This window comes from Mastomys coucha, unplaced genomic scaffold, assembly GCF_008632895.1.
Source record: "Mastomys coucha isolate ucsf_1 unplaced genomic scaffold, UCSF_Mcou_1 pScaffold5, whole genome shotgun sequence".
NCBI lineage: Eukaryota > Metazoa > Chordata > Mammalia > Rodentia > Muridae > Mastomys > Mastomys coucha.
Window position 1 is genome coordinate 27,401,395 of NW_022196911.1, and position 19,539 is coordinate 27,420,933.

At 50.1% G+C, this 19,539-nt stretch overlaps 1 protein-coding gene across 1 annotated transcript in view; it reads right to left on the reverse strand.

Moving 5' to 3' along the window:
* The window catches only part of Ergic1 (endoplasmic reticulum-golgi intermediate compartment 1), a 103,319-nt gene that overhangs the window by 29,698 nt on the left and 54,082 nt on the right, over nucleotides 1–19,539 (reverse strand). The window contains exons 3-5 of the mRNA XM_031352163.1: nucleotides 19,326–19,387; nucleotides 13,780–13,852; nucleotides 3,615–3,709 (exon numbers count right to left, since the gene is read on the reverse strand). Coding sequence (XP_031208023.1) covers nucleotides 3,615–3,709; nucleotides 13,780–13,852; nucleotides 19,326–19,387 — 230 coding nt within the window. The remainder of the gene's footprint in view (nucleotides 1–3,614; nucleotides 3,710–13,779; nucleotides 13,853–19,325; nucleotides 19,388–19,539) is intronic.

Consider the following 19,539-nt stretch of genomic DNA (forward strand, 5'->3'; position numbering starts at 1 on the left):
ACCAAATGAAGGCTGTGGGCTAAGAGGGGTCGGCCACACCGGTTACCTGTATCCTGACTGTGCCCTTCACCAGTGTGGCCGTGGCTCAGGTACTCATGATGCTCAATGCCTCCGTTTATTTTTTTTCTGACATATAAGATGATAATCATTGGAAGAGTGGAATCTCTTTCAGTGGAAGAGTGTGTGGATCAAAGAGTTAGTTGGTGTGGCAAGGGCTGTCTGACCGGCAGCACGTGGCAAGAGCCTCGCCAGTGCCCACACCCACTGAAGAGGTTCAGGCATTCATTCCTTCTTTATAATCTGTCTCATCCACACCTTCAGTTACTCAGTGTCTGCAACTACCAAGTCCCGTGCTCCTGCCTAAGCACCAGGGGGCATCATGGGAAGAGTCAAGCTACAGCCTCCAGGAGCACAGCCCCTATTATGAGGTTGCTTAGCGCACTCAAAGGGACTGTGCCCCCCACCCCTCCCACCCCATGCCTGTCCTGACTCCAGCAGGGCTCTGTAGCCCCACATGGCTCAGCCTTTGCACTGTAACAATGAGCAGACTGCTTTACTGTGTTCCATGAGATGGTCCCAGTATGCGCAGGAAGAGAGGCCCTTGTCTACCACGGGGATGTAGCAAGCTTCCTGGAAGGCACACCAGAGGAAGCTTGCTTCAGAGAAAGAATAGCTCTTTTAAAGACAACCAGGCATAAAGGGAACATGGGAACAGCCATACTCCTCAGTGGGTGTAGGGAAGTTATGTGCCAGCCAGCGTGGAAGGGCACATGACATAGCCATCACAGATGATGCCACTGGCCTGTAATGAGAAAGCTAAAGAAACGCAAGCAATCTTGGCTGACTCAACAGTTCCACTTGAGGCCAGACTGCAGAGGCTAGACTGCATCCCATGTGACACAAGCTTCAACCTCAGCCTGTCGTGCTTCACGGCCGTGATGAACCTTTGGGAGTGGGATCTGGTGGGAGGTCCTTACTGTTCTTAGGCTAGACCCTTGGAGGGGACAGTGACATCACTGCTCTTCGCCCTCTTTCCTTTGCTTCTTTGACTTCAGTGGAACATCTGCCCACTCCATGTTCCCACCACAATACACAGCCGCGGGCCAGCCAAGCGCAGGCTGAAGCTTGCACCACCGGGACCCTACACATCTTTCTCTCCACACGCTGGTGATCTCTGGCATTTTACACTAACGAAACGGTACCGCAGTGATTTCCAGAGCCCTACTGTTTAGGAAATAAGTATGAGAAAAAAAGTCTGTATATTTTCAGGTCAGATGCAATATGTGTGTGTGTGTGTGTGTGTATGTATATATATATATATGCATATGTGTGTGTGTGTATATATATGTATATGTATATATATTTTTTTTCCTCTGAATGTTTTTGCCCTGCAGCTATTGAATCTATGAGTGAGAAACTGCAGGAACAGACAGTGACTGTGTTTACAGGTGCACATAAACAGTGTCTGTGTTTCTGACGCACACACTAAGAGGGAAAAGAGGCCTCTGCTGTCAGCAACGCCTGCTTAGGGCATCAAAACTGAGCACAAAGGAGTCCTTTCCTGCATTTAGAAGCGTATCTCTGTTTCTCTCAGTACTGAAGATCTAACTCATGCTAAATAAACACTCTGACACTGAGCTACAGTTCTGTGTTTTGAAAGTGTACCCTGGAAAATAACTCCTGTATTCGGTGTATAAAGAAGAATACAACTGTCATAGCGCGTTTATAGTGCTGGGAATGGAACCTTGGGCCAGGTGAGGGCTCTCACCTTCCACCCCGTACTAAAGCAGGGTATGATAGGGTACCTGTAGTCTGACCTCAGCCATTGGTCAGAAATGCACAGGAGAGAAGCCAGTGGGACAGATGGTGTCAGAATGCCCGCAGACCTTGTCAATGGGTAGTGGAATTCTAGGTGGTTTCCTCTCTTTGTTTCTTTGGGTTTTCCAGAGGTACAAAGGTGAACAGGCATATCTATGTATAACATTCTTGAAAGTCTTTTTTTCTATCAGTGGTGCCGGAGCCAGGGATCCTTAGCATGCTGGGCAAACCACTGAGCTATCCACTGCTCTGAAGGTTGGTGAAAGAAAAGCCACTGTGCTGAGCTCCTGCAACTTCATGACATAACCCTATAGCGCTGGCCGGATCCAAGGGGACCCCAGCCCGAGGACTGGCGTAGTCAGCAGCCAAGGACACCTGTCCTGTCTGAAGTCACACTGTCTGGATCTGGGATGGAGCCTAGAGCTACATCCCCTCAGCCCTTGCTCTGCTGGTCTAGTCCTCTGGCCTGACTAAGAATTTCCTTGCTTCAGAGATATAAGCAGCCCTGAAGGAGAGGCTGCCAGATGAGTTATTTTCCTAAGAAGAGAGAAAAAATTGAAAACATAAAAATAAATATAAGTGACCTATTTCAACAGGTTCCCTGGCCCTGTGCCTAGTGTGGGCTAAAAGCTGTGATGTCACTCTCACCAAAAGCAGGAATAGAGCTGAATGTCTCTCTGTCCCTGTTAGGGCCCACCCAATGTTCTGTCCCTGTGGGCTGTGTTCCTAAGCCATGTCCTGTGATCGGAAGGGAGGAGGCTAAGTAGGCTACATCAGGCTGCAGATCTAGTGGGGCTGAGGATGTCTCGAACCTTCACTAGGGAGACAGTAACCGCTACAGCTAGGTACCATCTCACTGGAAACTCTGGCAATGGTTACTAAGTCTACTATGGTAAAGGAGAGACAGACAACTGTAGCCAAGGTTTGCCCAAGCCAAGGAGGCAGGGTCTGCCTCCAAATCAGATTTTTGCTGTGTTTTGTTTTATAGAAATAATTCTATTTTTGATTAAAACAGCAAACAATCCAGGTGCTCTGACATGCCCAAGATCAGAGATAAATTGAAATCATGTAACTTTTCTCAACATAATGCAATAAAAGTTAAAACAAAAACAAAAACAAAAACAAACAGCAAACGAAGAGATCTGTAGTTAAAAAGGAAGATGCCAGGGAACCCTCTCGCTGAGTGTCCCGCTGGCTTTTGCAGCTCTGGGCTGTGCAGGCTGGGGCTTGCACAACTGGCACCTCACCATAACTGTTTGAGAGGTCATGTAACTCCCATAGGAACCGCCTGTGGCCATCAGCCACAGATGGGGATAATAATAGTCCTGGCCCCACTGTTGCCAGACGAGGCAGCTTTATAGTGGTGCCACACTCCAGAGTCTCACATGGGGAGGTCGACCTCAGACCAGACCTCAGCTGCACACACATCTGGGCTCATCCTCTTGCCTGGTAAAGTCCCATCCCGCTCTCCCTTATAGCTTCTTCCTCTCCATAAGCCCCTTGCTCAAAGCTCTCAGGCTTAACAAAGCAGAGAGACTCCACCACCCTGTGCCAGCTGCACCAATGTGGTTGCTCTGCAGAGGTGTATGAGTCATCTTTGTTTCCAGAAAACTTCCAGGTACATGCTTAATTATATTTATCCAAAAAAAAAAAAAAAAAAAAAAAAAAGTGGGAGCTGCCCCAGGCTCTGTGTGGTTTGCAGGTATGTATATATGCTCACCCCAGATGGCTCAGCATATCTGCATACAGATCGCCCACAGACCGGCTAGCTGAAACAGGTCTATTGGAATACTCACATTCACAGTGCAAATTGGGTAAACTGATGTTGAGACTGACGTCAATTTTGCCTCCGCTGTCCTTGTCTGGGTCATCGACGTAGAGCTCATTCACCCTGAGGGACAGACAAGTACAGAAATCTAGACTGAGACGGAAACACTGATTCTGCCCATAGGGAATGGACAGCCAGAGGCTACCTCGCTTGGTGGCCAGTGCTCAATGATCTAGATACCCACGTGGGTACAACAGCGTGCACATGTCCACGTCCCAGGAGGCAGAGTTCCAGATTCAAAGCCCCTCTCCAATACAGTTTCACCAGGAGGGAGAGCAGTTACTCAGGAAGAAGGAGGGGTCCAGTAAGAAAATCTGTCCAGATTCAAGTTCAAATCCTGGCTCTAGCACTTCCTACGTTCATCTCTATAAACCTAGGAGCTGAATGGAAGCAACACTGCTGAACAGTAAAATGAGAAACAGAGTCCTGTACAGCTCAGGGCCCAGCCACAACAGGCACATGGCAGTTAGGGTCATGTACAGCTCAGGGCCTGGCACCAATAGGCACAGAGCACCCACTGTTTGTTCTTTTGGAGCTCCTCCTTAGAAAGTCACAGGAGTGAGGTCCAGGTCTCCCACAGGACCAGACGCCTGTACTGGATTCCTAGGGCTGCTGTAATCAAGTGTCACGAAGCCAAAGTCTTAACTAAAGCTTATCCACATGCCTGCACAGCACTTTTGCTCCTCTCTCTCCTGTACCCTCACACCGGAACCCCATGGTTCTATCTGGCTGGTTGGGCTAACCTAGCCATTCCCATCCTTCATGCGATCACATCTGTCATGTTCCAAGTGGTGTGTAGGTAGCACAATCTTAGGCTGCAGGGGCAAGCAACAAGGCCATTATTCTATCACTAGAGTTACAGGGCAGGTGGCCCCAGACAGCCACCCCACCCCACAGCCAGGGACAGGAACAACCCACATCCATTCAACGGTTTGGAGGCATCTCTGGCCTGTCACGTTAAAGAAATGGCAGCAAGCCAATCTGTTCTGTTTTGATCAAGGTCACAGGCAGAACCAGACCTCACTCACCTCCTAGGTAAATGCTACAAAGAGGCCTTCAAGTCTCCAAAAAGTAGGGTCTCAGCAGGGGGAGGGAGGTCCCCATTGCATGTGCCAAGGCCTGAAGTAGGGAGGGTCTAGACTGACAAGTCTACAAGAGGGTCACGGCAGATGCAGTATGAGAGCCAAAGAAGTGTGAGCTATTTCAGCCATGTTGTGGTGCTAGGATACAGCTCAGGTGTTGTAGGTGACACTGAACATAGAAAGCTTATGCCTCAGCAGGCTTGAGACCTGGAGGAGCCACCGTGTGCCAAAGACACCAGATTGTAGGTGTTCATAGTGGTCCAGAACCCACGGCTGCTGGGAATGGGCATGGCACACTGATGGCATACATGGGGATGGGCCAAGGGAGGCACGGAAGTGGATGCTTCTGGTTCTTCTCCTCCTCACGAAGCCAGGGCCCTTGAGGATGAAGCAGAGGCAGTAAGGAGGGAGATGGACTGAGCTCAGAGGCTAGCTTAGATAATCCCCCGCAGGGAAGAGGAACCTCATCTCCAGGCCCAGCCTCAACACTCATGGATGGTGAGTGTTCATGAACACTCATGGATGGGGACCAGGGATGCTGGCTAATAGAGAGGAAGTTACAGATGACATAAGTCCTACCGTACAGGCATGGTGACTGCATTAACAACACGCTGTGTACTTCAAATTAGCAAAAAGAGATTTGAAACGTCTCTCACAGACAGCATAAATGTTTTGTTTAAAGTAATGGACATACTAACTAGATGAGCTGATAATCTGACAGTTTATCAAAATGTCATCTTGTGCCCCATTTTGTCAATTAAAAATGAAACAATATAGGGTTGAAGAGATGGTTCAATGGTTAAGAGCACTTACTGCTCTTTCAGAGACCTAAGTTTGGTTCCCAGAACCCAAATTAGGCAACTCACAATGTCTGCAACCCCAGCTCTAGGAGAACCAATGCCCTCTTCTGGCCTCTACAAGTACCTACATTCACATGCGCGCGCGCGCGCGCACACACACACACACACACACACACACACACACACACACACACACTTTAAAATGATAAAAGTTCTCTTTTTGCTATAAAACAAACAAAATAACCCAGATCAGTTAGGTCTCTTCAGTCCGGCACACAGGCTGTACTAGACTCCAAAGGAGCCCTGGGAATGGCTCCTGTTGGGAAAGAACAGATTGAGCCCAGCAAGTGAATTCTGTTTTGACCGAGGCCCCATCTGATGTGATACAGCCAGTGCATAATTAACAAGTACTGTGGTTGAGGAACAGTTTGTTTCTTTGTGGGAACCACAAATATATACCTGGGGACATGAAAGCCACGGACACGCTTTGCTCTTCTCGAAGGCTGCCGAACACTTAGCTTGTTAAGCTAGGCAAAAGGGGAGAGAGATGCCCCCACAATCAAAGAAGCAAACTTTGAATTTTTTTAAATGCACCCGTGTTATCCTGTCTGCTCCCGTGGGAAGTCCTCGCTCCTATTCTAGGATCAGGAAACCAAGGGTCAGAGGAGGGGTGTTCTATCCCAAGAGTGCACAGCAGAAAACGACAGAGCTAGACCTCAAGCTCCAAGTTTTCCAGGGCTACCCAGGTTCCTCTTCTTCTCATTATCTAGGGTGAAGGACAAGGAGTGGGGTGTGGGGAAGAACAAGCACTTGCTCAGGGTACTGGTAGGTATTGTACAGAACCAGTAGGCAAGAGACAAACAGGCCGTAGGAGATCCAGTCAGGAGGATCCATTTCTGCCCTCTTGTCTCTCCACACCTATTTCTACCACAGCCTTAATTCTGATCGTCAGTCTAGCAAGGAAATTGCTGTGTGATTAACTGAGCAGTGGCCAAGGGAGAGGGCTTCCCTTCCCAGCAAGACTCTTCTACGAGCGCTCACCTTTCCCACCTGGTAAACCTAGACCTGCGCACTGTTTGGGGATTATAGGATGAGGTCATTCCTGGCAATCCCGGGAGATGACCTCAGCAGAGTGAGGCAAATCCCAGGTGTGGCTCAGGTGAGCTCACTGCCCCTGGGGAAGCTTCTCTCTCAGGCATGGCTCCCTGTCTCCTAGCCAGAAGAACTGGAGTGGTCAGCTGCCAGGGCTGAAGGGCCACACAGCACGAAGGGGCTGAGGTGCCTGAGGGGAGGATAAATGCATGGCCTGTGGCAACCTGGGCCAGTGGTTATGCAAGGGCAGAACTGGCTGTTCCCCCTGCCTGTAAGATGTATATGGTTCAGTTGTCTGCACCGCCTACAGATGAGGTCAGCAAGGCTGCCTTCTGTGTCCAAGGCAAATGTTCCAGACCAGCTAGTTTCCTGCCACCCCAGGTGCGGCCTCAGCCGCCCGTGCAGGGCTGCCAAGTCTGACAGGGGCCACTGGCTGGGGCTGAGCCGATTTTAAAAGATGGACAGCCTGCCAAAAAATCAGCTCACCTCGAAGAAAAGAAACATTTTTGTGGGTGTACTAGGGACTCTTACTGGCCTGATACCCCATAGCCAGCTCAGGAGGTAAGAAGGCCTGTGGGATCCCCTCCTGCCTTTGTCACTTAGAAGCTGAGGTACCTGGAAGAGGTGCTTCACCTCTCTGAGCCCCAGCTTCCTCATGAAGTAACTGGAGAAGTCCTGGGTGGAGTTGACAAGAAGCAAATTAATTCAGGACAACAGAAGTCTAAAGAATGGCAGGAGGGGGTGCGAAAGAACCTTCCAGAAGGCAGAAGTCATGGCTCATGTATCCTGGCTCAGCTAGATGATAGCTGTGAGGGTAAGACTTACTGACTATTGCGTTCTGGACTTGTGCATGGGCTGTAAGTCATGCACGCCTCACTGAGAAGCAACCACTGAGGGGAAAAGAGGGAGAAAGGAAATGAGCAAGAATTCTTAGTACCTCTCAGGGCTACTAAGAGGCGAAAGCTAGGCTGCTCAGACCAGGCTGTGTGTGCATGCATGTGCGTGTGGTATGTGTATGTTATGTGCATGTGGTGTGTGTGATGTATATATGTGGTATATGTGGGGTGTGTGTATATGGGTGGTGTGTGTGTGTGTGTGTGTGTGTGTGTGTGTGTGGTGTATAAGCACATGTCTCATTTTCTCTCCAGGGCTGACCACAGGCTCTGCTTGACACAGAAAACACAATGCTAAGGGGACCCCAAGATGCCAAGATTTGCAGCGCCTCCTGGCTGCAGCGCCTCCTGGCTGCAGCGCCTCCTGGCTGCAGCGCCTCCTGGCTACAACGCCTCCTGGTAGACTGAGCTTGGACAATGGGCTTTGTCCTCAACAGCCTCAGTTTCCCCAGAAACAAAAAGGGGCTTTCCTAGAACAGTTGATATTCCACTTCTATAGGGTTTCTACCCTTGGGTTCAACCAGTTGAAGTTCAACAAAACAAAACAAAACAAAACAAACAAAACAAAACAAAACGAATCCCCTCAGAAGCAGACACTGAGTCTGTACTGGACACACACAGACTTCTTCCCTTGCTCCTTACACAATATGGTGCCACAACTAAGTGCACAGCATGCACTATGAAGTAGCGTAAGTCATCTGGGGGCAGGGTCTGAAGTAGATGGAGGAGGTGTGCAGGTGACATCAGGATGCCACCCTCTCTATGGTCCCAGCAACCCCCCAATGACTGCATACATCAATAATGAGGCTGCTAAGGTGGTCAATGAGAACGAGGAGTCTTGAGCCTAGTCTCACTACAGACTGAGTGCTCAGTCTCTAGCTACCATCTTTATCACCAATGCCAACATTTAATGAGATAGAGCAATAGGGACCTTAATCCATAGCAAGCCATGGTGAAGGTCAAGGGCATTATGCATGTAAGAGGCACAGCACAGTCCTGCCCAGTGTATTCTGCCCCACTAGAAGCTGGAGGTGCCAGGCTTTTGCATGTGGCAGTTCCTGTAACATTAGCCAAGCAATGTTGGGCAGGATCACTGTGTCTTCAGTGAGCAGTACAAATAACTGGCTGAGATCACACAGCCTAGGGGAGTCAGAGGAGGATGTTACCGGGGACTCGGTGTCTTGCCTTTCCTACTGTGCTAACACTGTCTCGAGAGGACAGAGATCCCTGGAAAGCAGGGCATCCCCTAGGGAGACTCATGATGCAAGTGTCACTGTCTTTTCTGATCATCTTCAGATGTGCCACCCCAGGGCCTCAGGGCCTTTGGGATACAGAGGTCCCTAGGGCCACTGGCTTTCTGTTCTGCACACCTCCCTCTATCACCTCCTCTGTCACACCCGAGGAAGCAACAGTGTCACAACTCCTCCCAACCAGAATAAGGACTCCTGAGCATCTTCTGTGAAATGAACACAAACTTGGGGGGGGGTGGGTACACAGGAAAGTGTGGGTTCTCAGAAGTCCCAGGAAGTGGAAGAGTGTGTACTGATGGAGGAGTTGGGGTACACTTCAGGTGTGGGGGGGACACCAGCCAGTGCAGTGCATGGGGAGGAGGTGGGTGAGAACTGGCCTTGTAGGGAGAGAGGATAAAAGGCTTGGGAGGTAGTGGGGGGGGGGGATGTAGGTGGAATGTAGCCGAAGGCCTTGAGATTCTAGGCTGAGGCGTGAGCCTGATGACATCTATGGAAAACAATTTTATTTGCTTTTCGAAGAGCACTTGAATAGTTCAGATTCCTGCCCAAGGTTGCTGGCCTCCATGCTTAACAATCTGGTCAAATGGAAACTTCCATGTCGCAGGGAGGCCGCAGTGAGTGGTGGGTGGGAATGGGAGGGGAGGTGGGTAGGTTGACCAGTAAGCCTCAGGAACCTTGGCTTTTAAACCCCGACTTCTGTAGGGAAAACACAACTACTGCCTACTGGGTGGATAACCTCCATAGCCAACTGCCCAGCCGCCCCTCTTCCTCCTGGCAATCATCCGACTCCTTACCAGGGCCTGGGGCTCACACTCACCCTTCCCCAGACCCACCTTTCAGGGGTGATCTGAACAATGAATCTGTCCCTCTGTGCCCAGGAGCCTTCAAGCCTCCCATTGCTAAGAATGAGGATGCTCTTAGTGACAGTTTAGTCCCACCCGCTACAACTGAGACTCAATTCAGGGGTGCTGGGCAGGGTGGAGCCCCCATTCTTCTCTTGGATAAACTCCTAGTCTCCCCAATTTTGGCCCAGTGTAGGGATGTTTTAGGAGTCAACTCAAGGTAACCTACAGGCTTCTACTTCCTGAAGTAGCCTCTTCCAGCTTGCCACCTAATTCTACAGGGGAATCTTGAGTCTCCCAGTCAATAGGTTTGAAGTTTACTTTTAATGTATTACCATGATTGTGCATGTGTATGATGTGTGTGAGTACACACATGGAGGTCAGGGTACAAGTTTGTGGAGTGGAGTAGGTTCCAGTGACCCAACTCAGGTCATCTGGCTTGTATAAGAACATGCTTAGCCTGCTGAAGCTTCTATTCCTAACCATCAATCATTTTAACTAAAAAGCTGTAGCTTTAAAACATGCTGTGCAGAGTCAGGTAGGATGACAGGGTAGGGTGCCCACACTGAACGTGTCCAGAAGTCCTGGGCTCAGACTCGGCTTCCCCTTCCCCCTTTATGAACCTTACAGGTTTTCAGCTTCCTGGTACCCCGGTTTCTCCCAGAAACTTCAAGGAGTTTTGAAAAATTTTGAGGCAGTCACTGGAAGATGCTAACCTGGGCATATGAGACTAGCATGTGGCCATTTACAATACCTAGAGAGCACCAAAAGGGATATTGTTATGTTAAAACAGAGTGGAGTCTCTGAGCAACTCTGTTTTACTGTCACAAATCCCTACCAGGTGAGCAACTCTCAAAGCCTTCAGGGCTTGGCAGTCTAGGGCTGGGATAGCCCACAATGCAGGGGCTTGGCAGTCTAGGGCTGGGATAGCCCACAATGCAGGGGCTTGGCAGTCAAGGGCTGGGATAGCCCAGTCACTGAGAGGTAGGTGCATATCCTATGGGACACCTTCTTTCCTCATTGTCACCAGCCTGGGTAAAGCTCAGGTTGGAAGTCAAGCACACAAACAAACCCACCTCCTTCTAACTCTGCGGGGCCAGAAGGAACACCTCACGTCATTGGCAGCCATGGGCCAGGGCTGCGCCATGACCTCGTTTCCCTGAGTTATGTACATCCTCATTGGAAGAGGGAATCCCCTGATCCTCTGTGGTCATAAAACCATCAGACAGGATCAGTGGCTTCCCCAAGAGAGAATGAACTACCCTTCAGTTTTCCCCCAATCTATATGCTTCCCCGGGAAGGGCTGCCTCCATAAAGGAAGGGGCTCAATGGGGCAAAGCAAACATTTCCAGGCTGTTGTGTTAAGTCTTGGGGCTTCCTGGACCCCTGACAAGTCAGTACCACGGTAAGGAAGCACAAGAAGGGAGGGGCATTAGGCTCCCACCAGCAACAAGTAACCAGCGAGCCAGGTTTGAGTCTCTTCAGCCCTCTTCCTTCCTCCTGGGACCACAGCATCCAGGAGGTAGGAAGAGGAAGTCCCTGAGCAGGGAGGGGTGCCATGGGGAACACACTGTACACTGACACTGACAGCCCTGCCCTAGGTAAACAGTGGGTAAATTCCACCGTCTGGGCTTGTTTGAGCGGCCCAGCCTGCTACACAGCCTTTGCAGGCCCAAGCTCTGACATCAAGAGTCACTTGTATGTGGCCATGCCTAAGCCCTGAAGGCACACCTTCATGGGACTGAGCTGACTACAGCTTCAAGTGTTACGGGGAAAACACAGAGGCACCAAGACACAGAGTCTGACAGGTGACAAAGGCCACAGACCTTGGGCTAGTAAGTACTCTTTAATCAGGCCATCTTGTTCAGTCTTCAGAAAGCCAGGTCCGTTGTGTGCCCTCCGTCTTCAGGCCTCACTATCTCGTTCCGCCTCACAACACTGTGTCCTCAGAGCCCCTCCCACTACTCCCCTGTGGTTTTGCAATGACTTGTATTAGATGTTCAAGTAACACGAAGTCAGTCTGAAATAGATAGGAGGACTGTGCCTGGTGACATCCAACTATGTGTGATTCCAATACTCAGGAGGACAGCCTGGGCTATGTAGTAAGGCCTTGTAAGACCCTGTCTCAGAAAACGAAACCACAAAACCAAAAACAAAAGCAAGAGGCTGGAGAGATGAATGGCTTAGTGTTTAAGAGCACTGGCTGCTCTGGCAGAGAACCCAGGTTCACTCCCCAGCATCCCATGGAGGTTCACAACCCTCTGTAACTCCAGTTCCAAGAGATTCGATGCCCCCTTCTAGCCTCTGAGGGCACCACGTATGCACACAGTGCACATAAATACATGCAGATAAGCATTCATATACATAAAATAAAAACAAATAGATCTTTACAGAAAAAAAGAAAAATGTACACAAGAGGATTATATGTAGCTTTGTGTAAATTATATGTATATTTATTCAAATATGCTATTGTACTGAAATATTGGGACCTCTGATGTGAGGGTCCCAGAAATGAATTCCCAGGGATGACTGTAGTTAGAATAACTACAGTGTGGCTGGTCTGCTTGTGTCCACAGCCAGCAGACACAGATGCACTGAAGTGAGAGAGCAGCTTTAGGAACACACAGCCAAAGCTCAAACGCTGTTGACTAAGCAATTACAGAGCTGTGGCTCCACCTAGCCTGGCCTCTGAGCCCCTGCTTGCTCACTTTGCTATAGCCATGCCAGACTTTTGGTTCTCCAGACCCCCAAGCCTTCCCTGCCTCCCTTGGAGCCTTAGCACCCGTTGCTGCATCTGAAAGCCATCTGCCTCCACACCTGCACTATCACAGGTGCATGCTGCTGCCATCTACTCAGAACACATCGGTCTGCAGAGTGGCCTCCATCCCAGAGAAGAGCAGCCTGCAGATGCCTGCCTGGCACACAGTTGGTGTGTTTCAGGGTATGTCTCATCTCTTCCCTGGCTCCCACCTCTAGTTAATTACTCTAGACAGAGTAATCCCTGGGTCCCCAGGTCACAAAGAAGATGCTCCCCATGGTCACAGTCACCTGTTGGGGACTGTGGGGGACTTCTGATGATCCCTACATGGTCTGTTACCATGGAAAGCAGACAAAGCTTTTCCAGAGCTGGGAGTAAAGTTTGAGCCTGATCTACTCTCACTTCTTTCACTCAGGGAGGTTCAGAAACTTGCCAGGGTCACACAGCAAAGCAGTATCCTGATTCGGGATTTTCTAGTGTCTTACCTGGTGCTCTCTCCACAGACCAATGAATCTCCCCTGATTAGAACTGTCAGAGTGACGGGAGGTCGATGCTCCCATACCAGCGGCAGGTGGGTAGCTACATCCAGATGTAAGCTAAGAGGAGGTGGACCCAGCTTCTCAGAACTCAGAAGCCACCTCACTTGGTCACTGTGGGCGAGTACTGTTACCTCACATGACCTCAGTTTTCCCCATAAAACAGGGGCTGTTTGGTGACAAAGGTAACAAGATCCAGCTGCAGCCATGACGCCTGTTTGTAGCTTCCTATTGTCTCACGGCTGAGAAGGAAGCAAAGGAAACCAAGACATTCCATGAGTAGAAAGAGAAAATTCCAAGGCTGGGCAGGAGAGAAGGGGGTGCCAGGGCCCAGCCCCATGACAATTCCACAAACTGTAAACACAGCTACAAAGAGGCTTTGAAGCATGAGGTCAGGGCCCAACGAGGGAGGGTTACCAGCCTGTGGATGACAGCTAATTCTGGAATCAGGGATGGGTGACTGTGGTATAAGATGCTGGGAAACCCATGCTGACTCCTGAACATGGGCCTGAGAAACGAGAGGGGCTTCCAGAAGTGCCACCTTGCCCTCTGTGAGGGAGCTACCTGGGCTGTCTGAGCACCTTCCAGCTACAGCATCAAAGGTCTCATGGAAAACTCACTGGCCAAACTCGGGGTCAGCGGTGATGAGTGTGTGGTTCTGCTCTGTCCGTGGACCTGGGCACCCCTGGTCCACAGGAATGGGAATGGCTTTCACAGAGTGTGGCTCAGTTTTGCTGCAAGCTCAAAGCCCTTTTATGATGTCACATGCTTAGAAATAGAAGCAAGCCGGTTGGTTGCAAGGCTTCCATCCCTTTCCAAATCGCCCCCTCTTCTCATCTGGACCCCAGCAAGCCAGTTGCCCCAGAGAAAAATGACTTACACTTCTGTCGTGATGAATCCGGTGAGCTCTGACAGGAAGAGGAAGAGGATGAAGAGGCAGCAGCAGATGGAGACTGTGGGAAACACAGACAGCGTTAGCCGTGCGGGATGCTCCACAAGGGAGGCCAGTCCCCATTGCTCCTCCTGCTACCCTTGAGGAAAGCTGTTTCGAGGCCCCAGCATACACACAAGGTGGGGGTGCCTTTGCAGAGACCATCAAAGCCCCCTCTTATTCACCGCCTCAGTGTGATTCCCCAGTCAGTGTGACTCCTCACACAAGCAACAGGCCCTGCTCTGACTCCTCAAGATCTCTTTGATGCAGAGGTCACTCTGGAAGAGGACTGCTTACTGGTGGACAAGATGCTTTGCACTTGAGTGGCATGCATGCTAGATTCCCAAAATTACACTGAACATCTGGAAGATACCATGTGACCATCCAGACTTCTCTCTCATATCAGTGAACCAAAGACTGAGGCACAGCTTGCCACAGATCTGACCCTCTGTCTATAGCCAGTGTCCACCTTGGGAGTTGTCAGTTTTACAAGAGGGTGAGTGCAGACTCCCTCACCAGAAGTCATATGGTAGTTTGGACTCTCTTCCTGGGTTATTGACATGCACAGTCCTGTCCTGATGCTGGCCAGTGGCAGAGGCCACAGCTCCTGGTCAACATGCAGTTATCACAGAGACAGCCAGCATGGCACCAGGCTGAGCTGAGGTGCACTGGAGACTGGAATGGACTTCCAGTTCTATTTCTGCTCTTTTGAACTTACAGCAGCACTGCTGTGACACAGGTCTGTAGATAACGGTAGCAAAGCATCTCCATCCATGTCCATCTGTCTGTCTTCCACCTATCTAATTTCCTATCTGTCTTCAGGAAAGGAAGGACGATCATTTATTGAGCACCTACTATTTATATGCCCGTGATGGTACATTAACAAACTACCCCATCTTGACATATGGTGTCAGCCTGATGGTGGCTCTGGTGTAGAAACGCAGGCTGAATGACAAGGGACTGGGAGCCCCCTATCCTCTACTGTCAAGGCCCCTAGAAAGACTCCTGAGAACCTGGGCTGCAAGGGAAAGATGGGGTCTCCCAAACTGCCTGATGAGTCTGTAGCCACACAGAGACAGGCACTGGAATACTCATAATCTCTGCCCCACTTTGACTGTATAGAGGTGGCACTTAAAGGCTTTACTTTGGGGGAAAATAGAGAATGTGTGCATATTATAAACAAGAAAAAGTTTCAACTGGGCATATAAGCACACATAACTATTAAACATCATGTACTAATAATTATATAATATAGTATAAATACTGTATTATAACACACACACACACACACACACACACACACACACACACACACACACACACACAAATATTTACTGCCCAGCCTAGTGGTCACATCTATAAGCCCAGAATTCAAGAGCAGAGGTAGGAAGAAGGACTGGCCGAATTTTAAGCCTAGCCTAGACTACACAGCAAGTTCCAAGCTAGCCAAGACTCTCACTCAAAGCCAAAACAGAACAAAAAGTATATGTATTCATATTTGCACATACATATATATATATACTTTAAGCCCCTTTTAGCTGTAAATGAATAGCAGCATGACAGACACTCCCTTTCAGCCATGCTTCAAGCACTCAGCACTCTGTAAAGAGTTTGGGCCCAGGCAGTAGCTGTGGTCTGTCCTGTTCACAGCATGGAGATTAAGCTCAAATACCCTTTCCATCTGTGAGATAAAGCCCCTTGCGTGGCTCAGCTACTAACCCAGCTCCTGGCTCCCCCTCTCCTGCCTGCACTGGTGGTTACTGCCTCTTGGGGAAGAGACTGCAGCTAGCAAAGCATTCTGCAGTTGGACCTCGTGCCTTTCTGTCCAGCGCCTCCCAGGACCCACATCTCAGCACCATTTTGTCCACACCAGCCCCAGTGGACCTGGCGGCGAGTGTATGGCACAGGTTTTCTGAGGATCATTGCTGCTGCCTTTAGGATAAATGACAGTCTTCTAGCTGCTCTTCCCGCTCCATGCCTGCAGATACACCCCAAAGTCCTAACTACCCATACTGTGGTGGGGGAAGGAGATTGGGGAGCCCGTTCTCTGAGATCTCTGTGCTTCTGCAAGGCTTGGCACAAAGTCTGGGTTATCTAGCAGGTAGACAGGACAACTCAATGGTTCCAACAGTCCAGGCCCCACACTTACTTATGGTGGGTGCACCTGACTCCTGTCTCAGACTGGGGAACCAGAGGTGAGGGCTTGGCAGCACTGTGGCCTCAGGGCCTAACACTGCTGGCTCAGAGAAGACACAGAAAAAACAGTTATTGGATAACTGAATGAGTGAGAAACCACGAAAGCAGGGAGGAAGTATTCCAAGCAAGACTTCAGATCTCAAAGGCTGGGTGAAGGCTTTCAATCCATGTTTGGGCAAGGCTTGGAGGCTCTCTAACTCCAGACTTCTAAACTGACTCAGACCCTGGGAAGTCAGAATGTGACCCCAGGAGAGGCTTGCTCGAAGTAAGCCAGGTGCTGCCAAGTTGAAGGAGCCAAGCTTGAGACCCTTAAATCCTGAGGGAAAGTCAAGGAGTCCCTCTGAGGTCGAAAGAGCCATGTAGGGCAGGAAACATAATCCACAGGCTGACGTTCGAGCCTCAGAATTTTGCTGTACCCTTCAGCTATTAATAGCAACCATCCCACAGCATAATGCGATGGCGCAGGCCTGAGTTGGCCTGCCTGGCTCGGCTGCCTGAGCCTCAAGGACGAAGACCGAAGCCCATTCATCAGCACTGTCCCGGCTTGGCACAGGGCCTGGCCCTAGGTCCAGCTTAATAAATATTTGTGTACTAAATGGTAGCTAAGGGCTGGCTTCCCATGCCTCAGACCTTCCCCTTGTGTAAGGAAAAGCTCATCAAACCACGTTCCTGAGGGCTGCCAGGCAGAACTTTTTACACAGTTAAAAATGTATGTCCCCTTTGCTCAGTGTTCCTAAACCCTGGAGAGCTACCTCATAGTAACAGCACAGAAGATCTGAAGACATGACAAGGACATCTGTGTGTCAACAGGGCTAGAATCAGGCCAGCCGCCCTTGGTGCCACAGGACAGAAGGCAGAGATGTTGGTGGAGGTGGGAGAGGTATGTCCAGCAACAGAGACAAGGGAGAGGGGTATGCAGCACAGCTAGTCCCTGGACAGGACAGTGTCCAGGTACCTCCTAGGATTTTAAGAAGGTGCATACCTGATGGTTTAACACATTGGGTAAGGGAAGACTGGAGAAATCTACAGGGAGGGTGAACTGCTATGTAGTGACCCAGAAGGGGCAGGAGCCATGTTTCTCATAGACTAAGCCAGTCTTTTTCCTGGGGCAGGGGCGGGGTTGGGGGAACTTGCCCAAGGACACATAGGTGCTAAACGGGAGGCTGAAGCCAGCTCTTCCTGACAGGGAAGGCCTGCAAATACCCAGGAGGAGCCACCTTTTCCTCACAACAGGAGAAGGCACCCGCTGCTTTAAGAAACCCAGCTGGAGAAAGGGCTAGAGGGAGCTGGAGTTGTGGGGATCCCCAAAGGTTACCAATCTACCTGAGAGTAGACTCCAGGCTGACTGATGGCCTGCCTCCATTCACAGAGCAAGGCTGGACTATTGTGAGGGCTCTCTGTCCCACACCAAGCAACCAGGGGGCACCCAGGACCAAATCCTGACTGCCCCTCCTGTAAGCAGTGACATTTTGGGTGAGCCACCCCCCCCAAGCATCTGAGGCGTGAAGCCAAAGCTTTCTCGCTTACTTGCTGGTGTCTTGGGTTTGTTCTGAGTATTATTTTTTCAGGGGGATGATTTCTGTTGTGGAACGGCAATGGATGCAAAGGCAGGACAGTGCCCGCCCAGCTTCCCCTGGATTCCCTGTTCCCATAACCACGGCACTCGGTTACCCTGTCAGTGTGGAGGAATCCACGCTGTTGCCATGCCCCTAACTCGGCCACAGGTTTCGCCAGCTCCCCAGGAAGGCTGTGTCTATGCAGGCGCAGATCCTGGATCCAACCCTGCATTTCCTCCTCCCGAGCCCTTCTGTAATCCTCCCGTCCGTCTTCCCTCCACTTCCCTCAGCCATGCTCCTCTGGCAGTGTACTGCTCAGGTGTCTGACAGAAGAGTCCCCCCACCCCCAGGCTGGGAGCCTGCTGCTCTGTCACACCTGCCAGGGTTGTAGCTTAGTGGGGGAGATCCTTCAGCGGCAAGGTGCACGTCCCATCAGGCATTCATTCATCCACGAGACCCGCCGAGGTGATGCCAACTTCCCTCCCACGGCTGAGTTGCCATCCGCAAGCTTCCCTACAGGAAAGCTACCATCTCACATTTCTACTCTCTTTTCTGTGGAAGTGAGTTGCTACAACTGCCCCACACTTGAGGAGCGAGAGGGAGGGGGTATTCACAGGGTCACCAGAATTATTGAGTGAGTTTGTCTGCTCTCCCCAGTTCATTTATGACAGAGTCAAAGGCCTTTCCCCTAATTTCTAGCCCACCAGTGTCATGGTCTTGTGCTCCAGTTGGAGTCCTCGGGTCCTTTGCCCTGCTGACACAGTTGATGCTGAACCATCTTCCCTGCCTGGTGCTGCAAATGGCCAGCCACTTTTCTGAGATGCTCTGGTTCCCCTAATTGAACTAAGTCAGAATGAGTTTGTGATTTCTTTTAGTGGCTAAAATTATTAACAATTCAAATCATTTCAAAAGCAGGAAGGTAAAAGCAAGCCTCCCTCCCACCCCTCTGATCTGCTTGCTTGGACTTCTTTTTGTTTGCTTGTTGTTGTTGGTTTTTGGTTTTTATATTTTTTTGGACAGGGTTTTTCTGTGTAGCCCTGTCTGTCCTGGAACTGGATGCCTGTAGACTTGGCTGGCCTTGAACTCAGAGATCCACCTGTCTCTGTCTCCCAAATGCTAGATTAAAGAGATTTAAGTCATAGGCCACCACTACCTGGCTACTTTTTAAATTTTTGTATTTAATTTACTGCTATTGCTTGATGATGTATGTGTGTGTGCGCGCCTTTCCATCATGGGTTCTGCAGCTCTAACTCAGGACATCAGGCACGCACAGCAAATGTTGAGCCATCTCATTGGCCTCTAATTAGATTTTAGGAGAATGGAGCCCAAGTCTAAACAAGCAACTCATGTTTCCGGTGCTCTTATCCCTACAGCCTGGAGGTACTCTCACATCTTCAAAGCTGGTCATCACACAGGGTGGACTTTCCATTTACAGTACATGCTAGGACTCAGAGAGTTCTGATCCAGGAGACATAGCTTGAATTCTGAGATCAGGGATCCTGAACCTGCACTGCTATTTTTCTGCATCCTTCTAGTTACAGCTGGCCGCTCTACCTTGCAGGTTATAGAGCAAGGAAGGATAGAGATACTTCATGGAGAGAGGAGAAGCATGTGGGATGCTAGGAACATCTCTTTTCCCATCTGCCTTCCCTTCTTGCTCCAGAGTTCTGCAGAGAGTAGAAGCATGGATATTTGAGGACGAGGCAGAGGGCTGGGTTAATGGCGAGAAGGGCAGTTACTCACTAATGGCACCAGTATATGTTGGCTGTGTGAGGTCCTTGGGCACCTTCCTGTAGATGTCAAACCTGTGGAGAAGAAACAGGGGGATTAGACAGATGTAGGGTATAAGCCTTCAGGCAGACACAGGGGGTGCTGGTGGCATGCCTCCTGGGTCAGCAACCACAGCTCTTACCAAAGAGTCTTTCCGGCCCCCTCTGAGAGGCCTTAGGAGAGCCCT